This window comes from Boleophthalmus pectinirostris, unplaced genomic scaffold (assembly GCF_026225935.1).
Source record: "Boleophthalmus pectinirostris isolate CB_2022bp ecotype Guang Dong unplaced genomic scaffold, ASM2622593v1 HiC_scaffold_17, whole genome shotgun sequence".
Classification (NCBI taxonomy): domain Eukaryota; kingdom Metazoa; phylum Chordata; class Actinopteri; order Gobiiformes; family Gobiidae; genus Boleophthalmus; species Boleophthalmus pectinirostris.
The window spans coordinates 36640580-36655777 of record NW_026571115.1 but is presented as its reverse complement, the minus strand read 5'-3'; the positions used below and the strand labels follow the sequence as shown (position 1 = coordinate 36655777).

General features: G+C 45.1%; 1 protein-coding gene and 2 non-coding genes across 3 annotated transcripts in view; 1 reads left to right on the top strand and 2 right to left on the bottom strand.

Annotated features, from left to right (window-relative positions):
- Nucleotides 1–2783: 2783 nt before the first annotated feature.
- Nucleotides 2784–2855, bottom strand: trnac-gca (transfer RNA cysteine (anticodon GCA)). The gene has a single exon. It is a non-coding gene; the product is annotated as a tRNA-Cys (tRNA).
- A 4593-nt stretch (nt 2856–7448) lies between these two features.
- Nucleotides 7449–15198, bottom strand: part of kcnh6a (potassium voltage-gated channel, subfamily H (eag-related), member 6a) — a 79070-nt gene continuing 71320 nt past the window's right edge. The window contains 3 exon segments of the mRNA XM_055153112.1: nt 7449–7628; nt 9441–9636; nt 14348–14522. Coding sequence (XP_055009087.1) covers nt 7449–7628; nt 9441–9636; nt 14348–14522 — 551 coding nt within the window.
- Nucleotides 14158–14229, top strand: trnac-gca (transfer RNA cysteine (anticodon GCA)). Its single transcript has one exon. It is a non-coding gene; the product is annotated as a tRNA-Cys (tRNA).

Sequence of the window (15198 nt, the reverse complement as noted above, 5' to 3'; positions counted from 1 at the left end):
GAGGACAGAGAAAGAGACAGGGACAAAGGACAGAGACTGAGAAAAGGACAAAGACACGGACAGAGACAGAAAAGGACAGGGACAAGGACAGAGACAGAAAAGAACAGGGACACGGACAGAGAATGAGAAAAGGACAAAGACACGGACGGAGACAGAGACGAGGAGAGAGAGGACAGAGAAAGAGACAGGGAAGGACAGAGACTGAGAAAGACAGGACACGGAAGAGAATGAGAAAGGACAGAGACAGAGACGAGAAAAAGACAAAAGGACAGGACAGACAGACAGGGACAGGACAGAGAATGAGAAAAGGACAGAGACAAGGACAGAAAACGAGAAAAGGACATTGACACGGACAGAGATATGGACAAAGACCAAGAAAGAGAAAAGGACAGGGACACGGACAGAGAAAAGGACAAAGACACGGACAGAGACAGAGAAAAGGACAGGGACACGGACAGAGACAGAGAAAAGGACAGAGACCGAGAAAAGGACAGGGACAAGAACAGGGACATGGACAGAGACTGAGAAAAGGACAGGGACACGGACAGAGACAGAGAAAAGGACAGGGACATGGACAGAGACAGAGAAAAGGACAGGGACAAGGACAGAAAACGAGAAAAGGACATGGACAGAGATATGGACAAAGACCAAGAAAGAAAAGAACAGGGACACGGACAGAGACAAGGACAAAGAGACAGAGACAGAGAAAGGGACAGGGACAAGAACAGGGACATGGACAGAGACAGAGACAGAGAAAAGGACAGGGACATGGACAGAGACAGAGAAAAGGACAGGGACAAGAACAGGGACATGGACAGAGACCGAGAGAAGGACAGGGACATGGACAGAGACAGAGAAAAGGACAGGGACACGGACAGAGACAGAGAAAAGGACAGAGACAGAAACAGAAAGGGACGTAATTCACCGCCTCATTCATTCATCACCAGGAGGCGTTGAGTCCTGAAGCCAAATGAACTTGTTGGTGAAGTGTTTATCTTCTGGTTACCGTGGAGACACCGATGGAGCTGAAGCTGATGGAGCCGATGGAGGAACAAATTCTTCTGGTACAAATGTTGCCAAATAAACGAAAGAGATGATGTAGAATGTGTACGACCTTTAAATGAGCGGGAAATTACAGAACTGGAAATGTGTGGAGCGCGGACGTAGAGTCGACCAATCACAGCTCTTATTGTCTGCATCGTTTCGACACAGAGTTAGAAAATGTCAGAGGTGCACGTCGCTCTGCGGGGACGGTTCAACACAGACGATCTGACACACGACCGTGAACTGGGCCAAAGTCTTGTTCCATAATAATTTGTTCCATTAGCTTTGTAATTTTAGTATATAGACGGATATGTCTGTATGTATGTACAGATGTATGTATGTATGTATGTGTGTATGTACAGATGTATGTACGTATGTATGTATGTACAGATGTATGTACGTATGTATGTGTGTATGTACAGATGTATGTACGTATGTATGTGTGTATGTACAGATGTATGTACGTATGTATGTGTGTATGTACAGATGTATGTACGTATGTATGTGTGTATGTACAGATGTATGTACGTATGTATGTGTGTATGTACAGATGTATGTACGTATGTATGTGTGTATGTACAGATGTATGTACGTATGTATGTGTGTATGTACAGATGTATGTACGTATGTATGTGTGTATGTATGTATGTACAGATGTATGTACGTATGTATGTATGTGTGTATGTACAGATGTATGTACATGTATGTATGTATGTATGTACGTATGTATGTGTGTATGTACAGATGTATGTACGTATGTATGTGTGTATGTACAGATGTATGTACGTATGTATGTATGTACAGATGTATGTACGTATGTATGTGTATGTACAGATGTATGTACGTATGTATGTATGTATGTACAGATGTATGTACGTATGTGTATGTATGTATGTATGTATGTACGTATGTATGTATGTATGTACAGATGTATGTACGTATGTATGTATGTATGTACAGATGTATGTACGTATGTATGTATGTATGTACAGATGTATGTACGTATGTGTGTGTGTATGTATGTATGTGTGTACGTATGTACGTATGTATGTGTATACAAATGTATGTATGTACAGATGTATGTGTGTATGCATGTGTGTATGTACAGATGTATGTATGTATGTATGTAAGTATGTGTGTGTGCGTGTGTGTATGTACGTACGTATGTGTGTACAGATGTGTGTATGTATGTGTGTGTGTGTGTGTGTGTATGTACATGTGTATGCATGTGTGTGTGTGTATGTATGTATGTACAGATGTATGTATGTGTGTATGTATGTACATGTGTATGCATGTGTGTGTATGTATGTATGTACAGATGTATGTATGTATGTATGTATGTATGTATGTATGTATGTATGTGTGTATGTATGTATAGATGTATGTATGTGTGTGTATGCATGTATGTATGTATGTATGTATGTATGTATGTACAGATGTGTGTATGGATATACACACACACACACACACACACACAATTTAGACCATATAAATGTGTATATATATTTTTTACTCTTTGTTTTTGTGATATAATGTGACATGTCCCTGTGGATAAATAAAGTCTTAAGTTTAAATCTGCACTTGTCCAGAAACTTTAAGGCTTAAACCTGTTTAAAATATCAGAGACAGAACAGGAAGTGTGTGTCTGTAAACACCACGACACACGACACACGTCACTGTTCTTCACCGTTCAGTCTCAGTTTCACTTTTATCCTTCTGTATAAAACATGTTTTTGTTGAGGGGGCACCCGGATTTGAACCGGGGACCTCTTGATCTGCAGTCAAATGCTCTACCACTGAGCTATACCCCCTCCTGACTGAACACACACACGAGGACGAGGGAAGTGTGAGTCAAACTGATGATAAAAAGTGTTTGGACAAAGCTCGGGTCAGTGTGTCCACCAGGGGGCGCCACAAACACACACAGGACACAAACAGGACACTCCGAGACGTCAGGAGTCTAACCCACAACCTCCTGCTCCTGCCTGAGAGGAGACGGGCTAACCACTCTGCCACACACACACAAACAGAAGAAGAAGAAGAAGAAGAAGAAGAAGAGTGCTCATGTTTATTTATAAAACATAAATATCAGTAGTTTCACTTTGTGCTTCAGTTTTACAGCTTAGTTTAGTGAATGTCAACATAAGTCCTGGTTCAGACCTGGTTCGGACCTGGGATCATCTCTTATTGCAACAAACAAAGGAGGTTAAAGGTTAAAAATGAAAAAAAAAAAAAAAAAAAAAAAAATTATTTACTAATAGGACAGAACCAGGATGAAACCCAGAACTGAACCTGGTCTAAACCAGGTCTAAACAGGGTCTAAACCAGGACTAAACCAGGTCTAAACAAGGTCAAAACCAGGTCAAAACTGGGTCTAAACCAGGTCTAAACCAGGTCTAATCCAGGTCTGAATCAGGTCTGAATCAGGTCTGAATCAGGTCTAAAACCAGGTCTAAAACCGGGTTTAAACGGGGTCTAAACAGGATCTAAACCGGGTCTAAACGGGGTCTAAAACCAGGTCTAAAACCAGGTTTAAACCGGGTCTAAACCAGGTCTAAACTCTCTTTGTGTCGTTCTCGTCACATCCAGTCGTGTCCAGATGAACTTTACAAAAATACTGCATAAAATACAAACTTCAAACCTGTGAAAGAGCTACAGCTACTCACAGAAATACTGCAATCCAACACACGGTGGCGCTAACACTCGCTCCAGCGGCCTGGAGTCTGGGATTGTCTCAGAGGAAAAACTCACGTCAGATCTGACTGGTGCACGGTAAAAAACACCTGGAGGAATTTAAATATAAATATAAAATGTAAAGGTACAGTGTGTGTAGAGTCCCTCAGTCGTCCACACAGAATCTACAGCAAAAGGAGAAATTGGACAAAAGTGGACTGGACAAAAGTTTAATTTGGTCAATCATGTTTCTCAATTCATCCAAGCTGCTTCTTCAATTCTGGTCAAAAAGCTTGTGGAAACTTCCTTATAAACCCTCACACTCTCCTCTGGGTCACATCGACCCGAAGACATTTGTTTTCCTTCCCGCTCTCTTGTCAATCAGACCCAAAAATGTATTTCCTCGCCAGGTGAGAAAATAAATTAAAATCATTTTTTGGGTCTGATTGACCTGCCCCAAGAGAGCGGGAAGGAAAAAAAATGTCTTCGGGTCAATATGATCCTGAGGAGAGTGTGAGGGTCACATCTGTCTGAAGGAAGGAACTAACTACACTGAAACTACTCTGAAACTAAGACACACTGTTTACAGTTTCTGTTTGTAGCTCGGCCTGTTAAACTTGCAGTGTGGAGTCATATTAGCAGAATCATTCAGGGTCATAACAGGTGCTTATGGGTACATGGCTGGTGTTTCTGAAAAACTCCAGAGGATTTTCAGACATGAAACACAAACAAAGTAATGTGGTCTAATCCATTCAGTGAAGACAGCAGTGACACTGGAGAAACTAAACAGACACAGACAAGAGGATGAACCAACACAGACGAGAGAGCAACACAGGACCTCAGTCTGCTGTACATCCCCACCTAAAAGCCTCGGGTCACTCGGGTCACTCTGAGGACAGCGAGGTACAAATCTGAGCCAGAGAAAAGAATGGGTTTGAGAGGAGAGTTAAAGTTTTGTTAAGAAGGACAATCCATCTCTGAACAGAAATGGAGGACTCAAACTCCATCTATCTCCTACTTACACGTCCATCCTCAAACCTAAATCAAAACAAACAAGAACAACAGGAGGAGTCAGGTCAGGTCCAGAGGTGTGGAAGCTCCATCATGACCCTGAATGATTCTGATAAAGAGACCCACAGTCAGTGCAAGTTCAACTAACAAACAGAAACTGTAAACACGTGTGTGTTCGTTTTAGAGTAGTTTCAGTGTAGTTAGCTCCTCCCTGCAGACAGATAGAAGGAAGTGTCCAGCAGCGTCTGACCAGAACTGAAGAAGCAGCTTGGATGAGCTGAGAAACATATTTGACCAAATAAAGTTTGTCCAGTTGATAAATTTAATTTCTCATTTTGCCGTATCCAGGTCCAATATCAAACAAAACAGACTCTTGTGAACTGAAGGTCCTGTTCTAATGTTCTAAACCAGGACTAAACCCTCAAAAACACAACAGGACTAAACCAGGACTAAACCAGGACTAAACCAGGACTAGACCAGGACTAAACCAGGACTAAACCACTAAACCAGGTCTAAACCAGGACTAAACCAGGACTAAACCAGGACTACTAAACCAGGACTAAACCAGGACTAAACCAGGACTAAACCAGGACTAAACCAGGACTAAACCCTAAACCAGGACTAAACCAGGACTCTAAACCAGGACTAAACCAGGACTAAACCAGGACTAAACCAGGACTAAACCAGGAACCAGGTCTAAACCAGGACTAAACCAGGACTAAACCAGGACTAAACCAGGTCTAAACCAGGACTAAACCAGGGACTAAACCAGGACCTCTAAACCAGGACTAACCTCTAAACCAGGACTAAACCAGGATCTAAACCAGGTCTAAACCAGGACTAAACCAGGACTAAACCAGGTCTAAACCAGGACTAAACCAGGACTAAACCAGGACTAAACCAGGACCTCTAAACCAGGACTAAACCAGGACTAAACCAGACTAAACCAGGACTCTAAACCAGGACTAAACCAGGAGGTCTCTAAACCAGGACTAAACCAGGACTACCAGGTCTAAACCAGGACTAAACCAGGACTAAACCAGGTCTAAACCAGGACTACTAAACCAGGACTAAACCAGGTCTAAACCAGGACTAAACCAGGACTAAACCAGATCTAAACCAGGTCTAAACCAGGAGGTCTAAACCAGGTCTAAACCAGGTCTAAACCAGGACTAAACCAGGTCTAAACCAGGTCTAAACCAGGTCTAAACCAGGACTATAAACCAGGACTAAACCAGGACTAAACCAGGACTAAACCAGGACTAAACCAGGACTAAACCAGGTCTGTGTTTGTGAGGAGGAACATTAGATCAGATTTGTGTAAATTGGACTCGTCGTGTTTCTGGTTCAAATCTTTTTTTTTTGTGTGACTTTGCTGTAAGAAAAAGTTTGGTCCAGGGCCTTTAAAGCTGCACTGCGGGGCTTTTGTAGCAGGTGGGGGGTCAGTCACCTGCCTGTCTCCATGGAGATGCTACTACTTTGCTTGGAAAGTTCCACAGTGCGGCTTTATAAACTCATCCGCCTCGCATGTGTTGAACTGCTGGTGTTTTATTGCTCAAAAATACATTAAGTCTGACTGTGAGTGGGCTCGCCTCTCCACAGATCTGACCTGACACTTGGCCCGGTAGTGCACCTGCTTGTTTCCACGACGACGGATGTGTTTTATGTCACACTGTGGAACATCTGAAGCAAAGTTTTAAACAAGACTTGTTCTGCAAAACACACACTTACACACACATATTTTTACACACACATTTTTACACACACATTTACACACACACATTTACACACACTTACACACATTTATACACACACATTTACACACTTACACACACACATTTACACACACACATTTACACACACTTACACACACACATTTACACACTCTTACACACACATTTATACACACACATTTACACACTTACACACACACATTTTTACACACACATTTTCACACACACACATTTTTACACACACACATTTACACACACATTTATACACTCTTACACACACACATTTTACACACACATTTACACACTCTTACACACACACATTTTTACACACACATTTACACACACTCTTACACACACATTTACACACTTACACACACACTTACACACACATTTATACACACATTTACACACACACACTTACATACACACATTTACACACACTTACAAACACACTTACACACACACACTTACACACACACACTTACACACATTTACACACACACTTACACACTTACACACACATTTACACACACACACACATTACACACACACACATTACACACACACATTTACACACACATTTATACACACATTTACACACACACTTACACACATATTTACACACACTTACACACACACATTTACACACATTTACACAGAAAACCATGAACCTGACGTGACGTTTACCGACATGGCAGCACTTCTGGCCGCTGTGAAAAAGCTCTATTTGGTTCCTTTAACTTCTCCATGGAGACTAGTAAAGTTACACAGTGCAGCTTTAATAGTTTGGATCATTTGGGCCTAAACTAAACCTCCAGACGTACAGACGGAGGGAGGGACGGGGGTCTGAAGTTTAAGGCGCTCGGTTTCCTGGGAGAGTTTCATATGTGAGTCCTTCATTGCACTTTTAGAAATGTTCTGATTGCACAAAAACCTCCGTGACCTCAGAGGGGTCAGAGGTCAGGGGGGGTCGGGAGGGGTCAGGTCCTAGCTCCCCGGCAGGACAGGGTCGGACAGGTGCTTCTGGAGCTCCTGGTGCTCCGCGCGGGTGGGGGCGGGGAGGGAGGGGCGGCGCGGCGGCTGCAGTGACGCGCCCTCGACACCGGGGGGCGACGCCGAGTCCGAGGCCGAGTCCCGGGGTTTGTGCTGCAGGTCCGAGTCCGGGACCTGAGGAAACACAAATATAACGAGATTAATTAACCCTTCAAGACCTGCAAGGGCAAATTTTAGTCCATTAGTCCACGCCTGGATTTTTTTCTTAATTTTGTGTTTAAAACTCCTCTTTTACCCCCTAAATTACTGTTATAAATCCCTTTTTTTTTAAACTAAAACCTGTTATTTCACAATCTGCTGCTGTAGTTGTGCCATGTGGCTGTAATAAAAACTACAGGACCAGAAATACACGTGACAAAAAATAAATATATAAAAATAAGAAAATAAAATTCACACTCTTTCATACAAAACACAAAGCAAACATGCATTGTAAACAACTTTTTGGACATAAAATAAAAAAGTGCAATGGTCCCATGACTTGACTGGTGCAGGTTGTGGAAACAGCTGGAGTCAGGTCCAGGACACTGAGACACATGACTTCCTGCATTTCCATGGAGTTTATTACGTTTGGATTTGGACACTTGGAGTGAAATAAACCTGAAAATAAAAATCGTGCAATAGGGATGCGCCATTACGCAGACTAAGATGTGTAATTTTCCATTTATTTGAGAAATATCTGCACTTAGAGCAGCTTTTTCAATTGTTACAAACACAGACGCTCAGAGCATCGACCACTTTGACTCACTACACTCTTTGGAAAAGTTTGAGTCAATCAAAATGGACGGAGCGACTGAGTTTGGCCCAAAACAAAATCTCATTTTCCCGGCGTCATCACACAGCGTTGTAGCCCAGGTAACATGAACTGATTAAATGTAATTTTCTTTATTTCTAAAGTGTCTTGTGACCAATATTTTTTGTTTTTGTTTATCTGATCAGCTGATCTCCCCGTCAGCTGACGCGCGCCTGCCTGATAGTATATATGTGTGCACGTGTGAGCGCGCGCACGCCGCCCCAACTCACCGCTGTGCCGCTGCTGCTCGTTCAGGACCTAGAGGGACGTGACGTGGATTATTAATCGAGCTGAACCAATTTGGTCCACGTAAAAGGTGCCGAGGATCAGACAGTCAGGACCCAGCTCGACGCGGTGAGACCCTCCATGTACTCAGCGCCTCAGCGCGGTGATCGAGGCGTGTCGGCAGGTGGTGTGTTGGAATTTATAAGATATTTTAAAGGGGTCTGCGGTCGGATTCAGATCGTGGTGCAGAGGCTCTGGATTAAATAAATCCCATGGATGAAAGACTATGACTGGGGAGTGCGAGTGGACAATAAAACTTTAAAGGGGGTGTGATGACGAACGTTGTATTCTAACTTGCCAATGTGTAATTTAAGTGGCATAATATAATTTCAAGTCATAGCAACCTTTAATTTGCCTTTGTTTTATTTTATTTTATTTATTTATTTTATTTATTACAAGCAAACTAATTAAAGGCAACAGTATTAAATTATTAGTATTAATCTCCTGTGCTCAGTGTGGGTGTTACAGCGAGTGACGGAGGAAAATGCTGGAAATCTGCTCGGAAAGCCACAACGCTCAGCTTTACAAGTAAAAAAAGTAAGTTTCTGTTTTTTATGGTTGTAAAGTAATGTGAGGTTATATAAATGTGCCAACACTTCCATCCAGGTGAGAGAAAAGGACAAACATACAAAACACTTCACTCAATATTTCTTTAAACTGAACAGTCTGTATTTATGGTCAAACAGGCTGAAGTACGTCTGCATCGTGGTGTTTGTTTTGGTTCGTTTTGGGCGTCATCTTCACCTTCAGCTCCGCCCAAACCACATCGCTGAGCCGTGATTGGTCCCCTCGCCGGCGGTCGGGACCAATCAGAGCAGCAGGACAGATCCACACACAGACTTTGCTCTCACCTGCAGTGGGCCCGTTGAGAGCACGGGGGGCGCCGCCGAGCCGTACAGGGGGGCGGGGCGAGGCGGGGGCCCGGCGTGGAGGGGCGGAGTCGCGTTGTGGAGGGGCGGAGTCACGGCGCTGTAGGCCGGAGGAACCATCTGTCTCTGCAGCAGCTGAAGGATCACAGTGATGTCTGCGGTCATACGACTCTCCAACCTGGCAACCGCAGACAGACAGGTGAACCAGGATACAGGACAGGTGAACAAGGACACAGGACAGGTGAACAAGGACACAGGACAGGTGAACAAGGACACAGGACAGGTGAACCAGGATACAGGACAGGTGAACAAGGACACAGGACAGGTGAATCAGGATGCAGGACAGGTGAACAAGGACACAGGACAGGTGAACCAGGACACAGGACAGGTGAACCAGGATACAGGACAGGTGAACAAGGACACAGGACAGGTGAACCAGGATGCAGGACAGGTGAACCAGGACACAGGACAGGTGAACAAGGACACAGGACAGGTGAACCAGGACACAGGACAGGTGAACCAGGACACAGGACAGGTGAACCAGGACACAGGACAGGTGAACAAGGACACAGGACAGGTGAACCAGGACACAGGACAGGTGAACAAGGACACAGGACAGGTGAACACAGGACACAGGACAGGTGAACAAGGACACAGGACAGGTGAACAAGGACACAGGACAGGTGAACCAGGACACAGGACAGGTGAACAAGGACGCAGGACAGGTGAACCAGGACACAGGACAGGTGAACCAGGACACAGGACAGGTGAACAAGGACACAGGACAGGTGAACAAGGACACAGGACAGGTGAACCAGGACACAGGACAGGTGAACCAGGACACAGGACAGGTGAACCAGGACACAGGACAGGTGAACCAGGACACAGGAACAGGACAGGTGAACAAGGACACAGGACAGGTGAACAAGGACACAGGACAGGTGAACAAGGACACAGGACAGGTGAACAAGGACACAGGACAGGTGAACAAGGACACAGGACAGGTGAACCAGGACACAGGACAGGTGAACCAGGAACGCAGGACAGGTGAACCAAGGACACAGGACAGGTGAACAAGGACACAGGACAGGTGAACAAGGACACAGGACAGGTGAACCAGGACACAGGACAGGTGAACAAGGACACAGGACAGGTGAACAAGGACACAGGACAGGTGAACAAGGACACAGGACAGGTGAACAAGGACACAGGACAGGACAGGTGAACAAGGACACAGGACAGGTGAACCAGGATACAGGACAGGTGAACAAGGACACAGGACAGGTGAACAAGGACACAGGACAGGTGAACAAGGACACAGGACAGGTGAACCAGGACACAGGACAGGTGAACAAGGACACAGGACAGGTGAACAAGGACACAGGACAGGTGAACCAGGAACACAGGACAGGTGAACAGGACACAGGACAGGTGAACCAGGACAGGACAGGACAGGTGAACAAGGACACAGGACAGGTGAACAAGGACACAGGACAGGTGAACAAGGACACAGGACAGGTGAACAAGGACACAGGACACAGGACAGGTGAACAAGGACGCAGGACAGGTGAACAGGACGCAGGACAGGTGAACCAGGACGCAGGACAGGTGAACAAGGACACAGGACAGGTGAACCAGGACACAGGACAGGTGAACAAGGACACAGGACAGGTGAACAAGGACGCACAGGACAGGTGAACAAGGACGCAGGACAGGTGAACAAGGACACAGGACAGGTGAACAAGGACACAGGACAGGTGAACAAGGACACAGGACAGGTGAACAAGGACACAGGACAGGTGAACAAGGACACAGGACAGGTGAACAAGGACACAGGACAGGTGAACAGGACACAGGACAGGTGAACAAGGACACAGGACAGGTGAACCAGGGCTGGACCCATAGACTGTTTTTATAAATGGACAGAGTTAAGCCCAAAAACATGAACTTTAATCGTTTTAAGAGTTTTTGTGGAAAAAGGGAAAATGGAGGTGGGGACTAAACTCAGACTAAACCAAAAGAAAGAGTCAGAGAGAGTCGCCGGGATTCTAGACGAGGTTTGAGACGGATGTAACAGACGTGAGGTTTGTGGAGAAATGTTGATCTTAAAACCACCCGGACCACGACCTTTGAACCTTTTGTTATTCTGGAAACGTCCTGGATGAATGACGGATTATAAACCAGGACAGGACTCAGACACACACAGACCAAACCAGGACTAAAGCAGGACTAAACCAGGACTAAACCAGGACTAAACCAGGACTAAACCAGGACTAAACCAGGACTAAACCAGGACTAAACCAGAAACCAGGACTAAACAGGACTAAACTCAGACACACACAGACCAAACCAGACAAACCAGACTAAACCAGGACTAAACCAGGACTAAACCAGGACTAAACCAGGACTAAACCAGGACTAAACTCAAGACACACACAGACCAAACCAGGACTAAACCAGGACTAAACCAGGACTAAAGCAGGACTAAAGCAGGACTAAAGCAGGACTAAAGCAGGACTAAACCAGGACTAAAGCAGGACTAAACCAGGACTAAACCAGGACTAAACTCAGACACACACAGACCAAACCAGGACTAAAGCAGGACTAAAGCAGGACTAAACCAGGACTAAACCAGGACTAAACCAGGACTAAACCAGGACTAAACCAGGACTAAACCAGGACTAAACTCAGACACACACAGACCAAACCAGGACTAAACCAGGACTAAACCAGGACTAAAGCAGGACTAAACCAGGACTAAACCAGGACTAAACCAGGACTAAACAGGACTAAACCAGGACTAAAGCAGGACTAAACCAGGACCAAACTCAAACACACAGACCAAACCAGGACTAAAGCAGGACTAAAGCAGGACTAAAGCAGGACTAAAGCAGGACTAAAGCAGGACTAAACCAGGACTAAACCAGGACTAAACCAGGACCAAACCAGAACTAAACCAGGACTAAACTCAGATACACATAGACCAAACCAGGACTAAACTCAGATTAACCCGCTCTGTGACGGCAGCTCAAAGAACAGGACAAAAATTTAAAAAGACAATTTGTACTCTGATTACATAACTCCGGTACATGTAATCTGTTACTCCCCGACACTGCCCGTTTACCTCCGGAGGTCGAGGCCGAGTTGCTCAGAAGTGATACCAAGAGGAACGTGAAATGTCAGTTCTTTGTCTCAGATTTTATAAAATACAATTCCTCCGAAAAGTGCGACTTATGTTTTTTCTTCTTCATTACGCATTTTTTTGGCTGGTGCGACTTGTTCTCTGGAGCAATTTATAGTCCAGAAAATACGGTATGTTGTTAAAACCTAACTTGTAAGGTAAAAGTATCAAATTAACTCAATCAAAACCCTCCTCCTCCTGTTCAATGTTCTGATCCTACGATGTAATGAAACTGAAGTCATTGTGTTGTTAAAAAAACTCTCTGGCGTGGAAGACTTGTAGCCATGTTCTTACACTGTTTCCTCCTCAAAAACCCCCAAAACCAAACAAAACAAAAAAATCAGAGCTGGAGTTGTGTTTTGTTTCATTCACACATGTCTGAGTAACTCTTTTATTATTATTCTGTCTGCATCTCTTAAGCTCAAAATGCTCTGTTCCACCTTGCGATGTCATGAAGCGGTAGTTTTCATTTTAACAGCTCTAACAATTTCACCTTTAGTTCAGTAGAGATTCACAATTCCAGAGCTGAAATCATCCAAATCAGACAGGTCAAACTCAGGCCCGGGGGCCAAATTTGGTCCATGATATAATTATATTTGTCCCACGAGATCATATCAAACATGTATTAGAGCTGCAGATGCACACAGACTATAGAGACATGATTTATTTAAAATGTTGTTATTATTGTATATTCTGCTTGTTCTGGATAAATTCAAACATTTATTTGAATAAGAAAAGGTTGAACATTACAGATCCGGAAAGAAGAGAAAACATGCAGATGTTGTTCAAATTTTTCAATAAATATTTAGTTTGCTCCACGACTTAGTCCCAGTTTTTTATTTTGGCCTCTGTGAATTAGAGTTTGACACTTCTGATCCAAATGATTCTAATGCAGGTGTGTGGAGTTTAAAAACACAGTGGAGCACTTCCTGTATCACCACAAGGGGTTTCTGTTTGAGAGAAAACCTCCTGCTAAAACTCCTGCCATAACTGTGAACCGGACTTTGCACTGATGCAACAACAATCCCATCTGCACTTTATACTGTTTATATCTTTGTTTATTTTGTCTTGTTGTTATGTTTCTGTAATAATAATTTTTTTTTTTTTTAAAGTGGCAACAAAATGTTTTATTTTTACAGCAAATAAATGTTGATTAAATAAATCAATAAAAAAAAGAAAAAGAACTCCTGCTAAATCTGCAGGTTTGTGTGTTAATCTTGAGTGAATGAAACAAAACACGACTCCAGGTTTGTTTGTGACGAGGAAATAGTGAGAACAGTGAAACGTGCCCTTTCCTCGTTTGTAAAATGGACAGATTTGTGTTTTTCTTTCGCTCCAAACCTCGGCGGGTTTTGTCCGTGAGGCCTGTTTGTTTTCACACCTGAATTTGGCAGAAGAAAACCCACAGGGGGAGGGACGGCACCGTGGAGATAACAGCCTCTGGATAAACAACACACGCACGCACGCACACACACAGACACACAGTCAGGTCATAGAGGAACAGTCAGGTCACACAGAGGGGGTATAGCTCAGTGGTAGAGCATTTGACTGCAGATCAAGAGGTCCCCGGTTCAAATCCGGGTGCCCCCTGAACACATCACATTTTAAATCGTTTGTGTTTGAGCCTCCAGATCTGAAACACCATCGACTACAAATCTCCAACCTGCAGCTCGTTTCGTTTTACTCAGTCCTCGTTCCGGTCACTCACCTGTTGAGCTGAGACTGCAGCAGCTCCAGACGGGACTCGAGTTCCCCGGAGCGGTCCTGACCCGGGTACAGTCCGGTCCGAGCCGGTCCCAGGCGCCGGTGACAGTCTGAGAACTGAGAGGGTCTGCGCTCGGGCCAGAAACCGTAGAGACCGGGGACGACGAGGGGAGGAGCCGCTGAGGACAGAGAAGAGACGCTCAGTTATTCTCAAAAGATTAAACCTAGAAACCTTCAAATATCTCAGTGACCAGTTGGACTGAACTCCAAACACAGACGCCCTTTATAAAAGAGGTCAGAGCCTTTTCTTCTCAGAGCTGCTCTTGATGTTTTACAACACAGTCGTGGCCAGTGTTCTTTTTTACGGGGCAGTGTGCTGGGGCAGTGTGCGGGGGCAGTGTGCTGGGGCAGTGTGCCAGCGTGCCAGGGTGGTGCACTGGGGCGGTGTGCTAGGGTGGGTGCTGGAGCGCAGTCTGGGCAGTGCATTGGGGCAGTGTATTGGGGCGTGCGTGCTGGAGCGGTGTATTGGGGCGGTGTATTGGGGTGTATTGGGGCGGTGTGCTGGAGCGGCGTATTGGGGCGGTGTATTGGGGCGGTGTATTGGGGCGCGTGCTGGGCGGTGATTGGGCGGCGTGCTGGACGGCGTGGGCGGTGTATTGGGGCGGTGTATTGGGGCGGCGTGCTGGAGCGGCGTGCTGGGCAGTGTATTGGAGCGGCGTGCTGCGTGCTGGCGGTGATGGGGCGGCGTGCTGGAGCGGCGTGCTGGAGCGGCGTATTGGGGCGTGCTGCGGCGGCGTGCTGGAGCGGTGTATTGGGGCGGCGTGGTGCTGGAGCGCGTGCTGGAGCGGCGTGCTG